General features: G+C 44.0%; 1 protein-coding gene and 1 pseudogene across 3 annotated transcripts in view; both read left to right on the top strand.

Annotated features, from left to right (window-relative positions):
• LOC101561003 overlaps positions 1–3,524 on the top strand; it is a 34,996-nt pseudogene extending 31,472 nt beyond the window's left edge.
• Positions 1–8,014, top strand: part of Ccdc77 (coiled-coil domain containing 77) — a 71,055-nt gene that overhangs the window by 31,486 nt on the left and 31,555 nt on the right. For all 3 annotated transcript variants that reach the window (XM_023717722.1, XM_023717723.1, XM_023717724.1), the window contains 2 exons: positions 3,727–3,780; positions 5,982–6,180. In XM_023717722.1, the coding sequence (XP_023573490.1) occupies positions 3,743–3,780; positions 5,982–6,180 (237 nt within the window). In that variant the 5' untranslated portion in view covers positions 3,727–3,742. Of the gene's footprint in view, positions 1–3,726; positions 3,781–5,981; positions 6,181–8,014 lie in introns of those variants that run through there.

The following is an 8,014-nucleotide window of genomic DNA, read 5'->3' as shown; positions in this document are numbered from 1 at the left end:
CATGTGGTGCTGGGGGATTGAACCGTGGTCCCTGGGCTTCGGGCTTCACTAAGCTTGTTCTAAGTAGGTGCTTTAGACCACTGAGCCATCTCACCAGCCCTGCAAGTGTGAATTTGAAAACCATTATATACTTGGTATTTAAAATCAAGAGATTCACTAGGTCCCCGAGGCAATGAGAGTAAAGATGAGGAAGAGCTAGCTGAAAAGTAATTACTAGTTCAAAGGGGGGACTTAAGAATCAGTGTCCTAGAAGTCAAGGGAAGTTTCCAGAAGTGAGGAGAGGAACTGTAGCATTCTGCACAGGAAGATGGAAATAACAGTGGTGATTTTCCCTATTAATGCTTCACAAAATTCTTCCAAAGGGCCAAGCGTAGAGGGCCGGGGAGATGGCTCAGTGGAATAAGTGCTTCCCTGGCAAGCGCAAGGGCCTGAGTTCAATCCCCAGTTCTGCCAAAAAGAAAAAAAAAAAGAAAGAAAGAACCAAAGGGCCAAGCATAGTGGCTCATACCTGGCAATCCCATCACTTGGGAGGCAGAGCCAGGAAGGTGAATAGCTGAGAGTTCAAGGCCAGCCTGGGCTACACGGCAAGACTATGTCTCAAAAAGCCAAAACAAAAAACCTGCCCCAGGGGCTGGGGAGTTAGCTCAGTAGAATAAGTGCTTGCCTGGCAAGCATAAGGGCCTGAGTTCAATCCCCGGTTCCAAAAAAAAAAAAAAAAAAACCTGCCCCAAAGGACTAAAGATTGTAAGCAGATAGAGGCACATAGTCTTCTCAGAATCAGAGTGGACAGGCATGTTTTGCTTGATAAGAAGGCTTTCACCAAAACCAACGAAAGAACAGTCTCTTTCTTCCCTCTTCTTCCCTTAAAGTCATGTAACACAAAATGGTATTTCCTCCCCAGATACGAAGTGTATCTTCTATCATAGTAGAGGAGCTCATAATCTTATTACTGATTGAGATGGAAAATTTATACGTAATTTTTTTTTCTTTTGCTAAGATAATTCAAGTGAGTTTTTTGCTTGGTTGGTTCTGGTTTGTAGAACTGGTGATTTAACCCAGTTCCTCAGACATGCTAGGCAAGCACTCTAACTCAGCTATATCCTCAGCCTTTATAAAATTTCATTTTGAGGATTAAAGCACCTGCAAGCGGGTGTAGGGGCCGGGGGTTCAATCCCTGGGTCTGCCATGCCAGCCCTGCCCCCAGGGCGCACTGAGACAGCAGTTGAGACTGGACATGGTGGCATGCGCCTGTAATCCCAGTTCTTGGGGGGCTGTAAATAGGAGGATCACTACAAGTCCGATCTAGTGAGACCCTGAACACCCTGTAGACCTTTCCCTAAAATACAAATGAATAAATAAATTAAACTTTGAGACAGTCTCCTGATGTTGTCTAGGCTGGCCTTAAATTTGTGATCTTGCCTCAGCCTCTTTAAGTAGCTGAGATTAGGGGCTTGTGCAATTGCCAGGCTTATTTTATCTTTCTGGTGCTAGGGTTGGAACCTAGGGCCTCAAATGTGCTAGGCAACTTTTCTGCTAATATAAAACAATAGAAAAAACACACCAAATAAAAATAATATCAGTGGCTATTTAGCCTTGTAAATTTGGCATGGTGTTGTATTTTATTATTACTATGTCTCATTTATTAGAGAGTTCTCTTTTCTGGCTGGGTAGAGTAACATACCTGTGACTTCCCGCCACTCAGGAGGCTGAGGCAGGAGGATCATCTCAGAGGAGTTAGAGACCAACCTGGGAAACAGTGAAACTGTCTCAAATAAAAAAAAGAAAGAACTTTCCTGAATCTCCCTGTGTAAGTCAGTGAAAGGACTTGTTTTTACATTATTACAGGTAGCATTGACACTGAGAAGACTTCTTCTCCCTATATCTGTTTATCCAAGTATCAGTGCCATTCTCATTGTACTTGAAAACAGTAATGAAGAATAGCTATAAAATCTAAAAGGCATAAAACTTTTGAAATGACTTTAAGAAATATTGTACTTTAAAACATTGAGGACTGCAGGCGAGGGTCAATGGCTAATGCAAAGGGACTTCTTCCTTCAAGCTCTTCAGACAGCGATTCTGACAGTGAAGCTGGCAAGCAGTTAAAGAGAAAAAAGCAAGCTAGTCCGGAACAGCCTAGAAAGAAGCCAAAGGCCGGTGAGACTTCAAGAGCTCTGCCATCTCCTGAGGACAGCAGCAGCAGCAGCAGCAGCAGTGAGAATAACATGTTCCCCCGGGGGGAAGCGAGATGTTTCGTGCACGGGGCTTGTAAGGAAGAAGATAACTGTGGCAACTCGCATGATCCTTCTGATGATCCCAACCGTGTAGTATGCAAGTATTTCCAGCAAGGGTCCTGCGTGTGTGGAGACAGCTGCAGAGGTGAGCACAGCAAGCCACTGAAACAGGAAGAAGCAGCAGCTGCTACAGGTCTAACTGGGAAACCATCCCTCGCTGCTGTGAGTCTCTTCTCCTTTACTGCACCACTGGTGGAGATGAATACGGGCGGGGGTGATTCCAGAAATATGAGCTTCCCAGCCATCGGCCCAGGGTCCAGGGACTGGGTGAATGCCGTTGAGTTCGTGCCTGGGCAGCCCTACCGCGGTCGCATTGCCCCTACGTACACAGAGGTCCCCTTTCAGAGCTCGTTGCCCAGTGCAGAGTCAGAGGTGGAGACCAAGGAACAGGTCTGCCCCTATGCCGCCATAGGAGAGTGTCGCAGTGGGGAGAACTGTGTGTACCTGCACAGCGATGCCTGTGACATATGTGGGCTGCGGGTCCTGCATCCAGTGGACGCAGCCCAGAGGTCCCAGCACATAAAATCTTGCATTGAGGCCCACGAGAAAGACATGGAGCTGTCCTTCGCCATGCAGCGCAGCAAGGACATGATGTGCGACATCTGCATGGAGGTGGTGTACGAGAAGCCCAAACCGAGTGAGCGCCGCTTCGGCATCCTCTCCAACTGCAACCACACCTACTGTCTCAAGTGCATTCGTGAGTGGAGGAGCGCTAAGCAATTTGACATGAACATTGTAAAGTCCTGCCCCCAGTGCCGGATCACATCTGACTTTGTCATTCCAAGTGAATACTGGGTGGAAGAGAAAGAAGAGAAGCAGAAACTCATTCAGAAATACAAAGAGGCCATGAGCAACAAGGCGTGCAGATATTTTGCGGAAGGTCGTGGGAGCTGCCGGTTTGGAAGAAACTGTTTCTACAAGCATGCATACCCTGGTGGCCTCTGATGGCCATGGAGAGGAGCCACAAGACAGACAGTGGGAGGGGACACCACACTGTCTGACTGAAGATGAGTGGCACTTGTTTCATGACGAGCTGAGACTTCTGGGTCGGACCCACAACGGCTTTGCGTGGCACACGGAATGGTCTGCCGAGCCTCAGACAGTTGTCCCCTGTGCCAGCGGCAGTGCCTGGCTCTCCTAGGCCAGCTTCTGAACTGTAGGGGCCTTGTGGTCACTTAACATGGCCTGCTCTTCCCCTACTTCCCCAAGAGTGTGTTGTCTGTTTCAAAAAGTTATAAAAATAGAAAAAAAAAAAAAGTTATAAAAATAGATTTTCAAGTTAGAAAATAAAACACTGTCTTCAGGAGGCAAATATGATAATGTTAGTAACATTGAAGAGAGAACCAGTCTGTATCCTGCGCTGTTTGGGTGTTTTTTTGTTTGTTTGTTTTTCTTCCTGTTCCTAGAGTCTCATGATTTTTTGTGTATTTGATAGGTGTGAATAAGACAGCATGAACTTTACCCCGACACGCACCCCTGTCTGCAGAAAGTAAGACATTTGTTTATTTTGAGTTGTTAAAGAATCAAGACTTTTGTAACCTTAGATCAAATTAGCATAAGACTTAAAAGAGTTTTGGAAACAACTTCCTAAATCTTCATTTGAACTCTATCATATCTCATTTCTCTATTCTTACCCAGAATTTAATTCTAGGACTCTTTGAAGCCAGGCATGGTGGCACATGGCTGTGAGTAATCCCGGTACTTGGAGGCTGAGTCAGGGGGATTGCCACAAGTACAAGGGCAGCCTGGGTTAGATAGTGAGACCAGGTCTGGTGGTGTACGCCTGTAGTCCCAGAACTTGGGGTACAGGCAGGAAGACCACTGTAAGTTCAAGGCCAGCCTGAAGTACATAGTGAGAACCTGTCTGAAAGAAAAAAAGTCCAGAATAAAAACCCCCAAACCAAGATTTGTTCAATATGAGAGGATTGGGCACAGGGCCAGTAGATCCTGGATTGCAGAGAACCCATATCCAAACATAAGACTTTCACTTTGGTACTCCACCAATTTCTTGATGACACCTCTTTATTCCGCAGTGCCACAGCTAGTCCACAGCAGTGGAAGTACTTCTGGACTTATATATTAACCTGTTTCCCAGTTAAAAGATAGCCCCTATTGGAAATTTGGAACATTAAAAAAAATAGCATTTTTTCTTTAGTCAGATTTTATTGGAACATTTTAGATGGACATAATAATCACATTCATTATCGAGAATTTGCACCTTTACATAACTTGATTCTTTGCTTTCCATTCCCCTCCCCTCCCTTAGACCCTCTTCCCTTCCCCATTTACAAAAGCTGTGTCTCCATTTTTTTCCTTCTCTTTTAAAATTTTCTTTCCTTCTCCCTCCCTTGTTCCCCTCCTCATTTGAATGTTTTCTTCTATTTCACAAGTAAAATAGTATTTCTGTCATAAGCTTTTTTACTTTTATTTTGTAATGTTGGAGACTGAATCCAGATGCTTGTGCCTGCTAAGCGTATACTGTACCATTAAGATCAAAAAGGCTTCAACAGTTGAGAAAAATGTGGTTTTTTTCTTCATCGTGCTTGATTTTTAGATTTTTTTTTTCCCCCAAAAGTGAGAATTGAACCTGGGGCTGTCATGCCTATGATCTACCAGAGTTGCCTCCCCAGCATGAGAATAAAAATAAATGTTAATACCTCTGTGTTTGCTTTACTTAAAAGAGAATGCATGTATTAACTACATTCATTGATTGTGGCTTTGGACTTCTGGTATAAACTTTCTCCACCCTGATGTCTGGATTGTTACACTGTAAATTGCAGACAGACAACCTGGATTAGTTTGAACATTTTTCTCTACTTCTGTGCCATTTCTTATTTTCACTGTTAGCTTACGTCTCGTTTGCTATAGTGAACAAACCAAAAAAAAAAAAAAAAAATTAGGCCTAGATCATAACTGTTCCATGTTATCATTTTGTCCTTCCTAGTCTGCACAATTCAAATCCCAGATGCTAGAGATCATGGTCTGATGTGGATGCTTCCCTTACTATATATATAGTACTAAATAGTAGTTTTTATAGTACTAAATGTTCCCATTTTTACTGTGTAGTCTTAGTTTATACTCGTTTTTTAAGTGATCTTTTAGTCTCTAACATTAATTTTGAATCAAGTTTTAAATTTTTTTTTTTTTTTTTTTAGTTTATGTGTTTGGTACAGGGTCTCACTACGCAGCTCGGACTCGTAGTGATCCTCTTGTGTTCACCCTCCCCAGTGCTGGGATTACAGGCACACGCCAATGCCCAGACTTGGTCACCAGCTCAGCTCACCTGAGGGCGGGGCCAGTGGGGCATGCAGCACCAGGGATTGAACCCTAGTTCCTGTGCTTGCCTAAGCAGGCGCTTAGTCCGCTGAGCTGTCTTGCTGGTCCTCTAGTTTTAAATCTTGATACTACCTTACAACATCTGATTTTCAGTATATGTGAGGATCTTTATTATAAACACTTCAAGAAGACAAAACACCTTTGTATTTTAAAAAGCATGTTGAGGGGCTGGGGAGATGGCTCTGTACAATAAGCACTTCCCTGGCAAGTGCAAGGGCCTGAGTTCAATACCCGGTTCACAAAAATAAAAATCAAAAAGTATAATTTTTATGAATGTTCAGAGAATTCAATGAGTACATCCTGTCTAATTTTCAGTAGACTAATAATTACCTCAAAACACGGTGTTGCCTCTAGCACTAGTCCCAGCAGGTGGAAAGAAATGGCAGATTTGGTGGCGTCGGCTCCCTTGCCGTCCATCCAAGAGCGTCTGGCGGGCCTCCGCCCTTCCCAGGAGCTTCTGGGATATTACCAGAAGAAGATGGCTGAGTGTGAGGCAGAAAATGAGGAGCTCTTGAAGAAGCTGGAACTCTACAGAGAAGCTTGTGAAGTACAGGTAAGAAAGGCTGGCTAGGTGTAGAAGGGCATTCCTTAGGCCTGCCGACTTAAAGCTGAGGCAAGAGGATTTCTTGAGCCCACAAGTTCAAGACCTGTGCAACATGGATGCTGTCAGGAAAAAAAAAACAAAACTATCAATAAATCTTTTGAAAAGGCAAACTTACTACATTCCTTTTGGGGACTCCTGAGTTGTTAGAGAAGCTCTTAAAGTACCAATGTGTCTCATAAGCAGATTTTTTTTTCCCCCCCATTGGCAATCAAACTCATAACCTTGTATTTGTCAGGCAAGCTCTGTGCCACTAAGCTAAATGTCCAGCCCAATAAGCAGGTACTTTATAGACATTTTAAAATTTTTTAATTTTTTTTTTTTTTTTGGCAGAACCAAGGATTGAATTTAGGTCCTTGTGCTTGCCAGGGAAGTGCTTATTCTACTGAGCTATCTCCCCAGCCCCTCGTATTATTATTTCTCAGCCCAAACAGTGACTCTTTGTGCCCCTTCCAAATTGCTTTACTTCTAAAATATTTTTCCTTTTTTCTGTGACAGAGTCTTGCTGTTTAGCCTACCAAGCTCCAAATTCCTGGGCTTAAGTCCTCTGCCTCACTCTCCTGAGTAACGGGGATTACAAGCACAAGCTTTTCTACCCCTGAAATTTTAAACTTAGGCTGGGGTGTAGCTCAGTGGCAGAATGCCTAGCATATGCAATGACCTGGCTTCTATCCTTGGCACCACAAGTAGTAATAATCTCTCTTTTTTTAATGTCCTTTTGACATAGAGTCTCACTACCCTGTATAAGCTGGCCTTGAGTTTACTTTGTAGCCCAGGCTGGTCTTGAACTCAATCCTCTTGCCTCAGCCTCTTGAGTGCTGGGATTACAGTATTGTGGCACCTAGCCTGGCTTTAATATCATAAACTAGTGGGGCCTGGGAGATGGCTCAGTGGAATAAGCGCTTCCCTGGCAAGCACAGGGGCCTGAGTTCAATCCCTGGTTCTGAAAAAAAAAAAAAAAATACATATATATATATCATAAACTAGAATTTCAGGGCCAGAGAGATGGCTCAGTGGAATAAGCGCTTCCCTGGCAAGCGCAAGGGCCTCAGTTCAATCCCCAGTTCTGAAAATAAATAAATAAATAAAAATAAACTAGAATTTCTCCATCTCTGTTCTTCCATTCCTGTGTACTTCATTGTTAGCTGCACAGCTTCAGGTTTCTCTGTACATAACCGCTTCTGAGATTGTGTCCTTCCTTTCTGACCTAAATGCTGTCATGCTTTACTTCAGTAATAACTGTATTACCTGGCATGACAGGTACCTGCATAGCGAAACACCTAACTGCAGCAGAATCCAGTTCTTGCTACCTGTTTTGGAGCAGCAGTATTTGTCAGCTGTAGCATGGCCAGTTCTGTGTTGGAAGCACTGAGTATGAGGGAATGGATGTTCAGTGGCTCTCCTGATTTCTACCCACAAGTATCAGTAGCACAACCCTCCAACTTGTGACACTCAACACTGTCTCCAGGCATGGTGAAGTGTTTTTAGGGCAGCGGTGGGAGGAGTGGAGGTGTGTATAGTCACACACCTGAGAGCCACTGTTCCAGAAAGGCCACAAGTCACTGGAGAATCAGCATCCTCAGTCACTGCACAGCCTTTTTCCTGTGTGTGTGGTCAGTGCCCTCTCCCCTGCTCCTCCTGTCCTCTTTGCATCTAGTTGTGCCTTCTACCTGTGCCAGGCCTTCCCAACTCCTGCAGCCTGCAAACTCTTTGTAGCCCTCTTCCTTCACCAGGTAATTTACTTTGTATTTCTCAGGAAATAATGGATCTCAGGCATTAACCCATT

Source organism: Octodon degus, unplaced genomic scaffold (assembly GCF_000260255.1).
Source record: "Octodon degus isolate 3935 unplaced genomic scaffold, OctDeg1.0 scaffold00054, whole genome shotgun sequence".
NCBI lineage: Eukaryota > Metazoa > Chordata > Mammalia > Rodentia > Octodontidae > Octodon > Octodon degus.
Note: the sequence above shows the minus strand (reverse complement) of the source record. Positions and strands in the feature narration are given on the sequence as shown.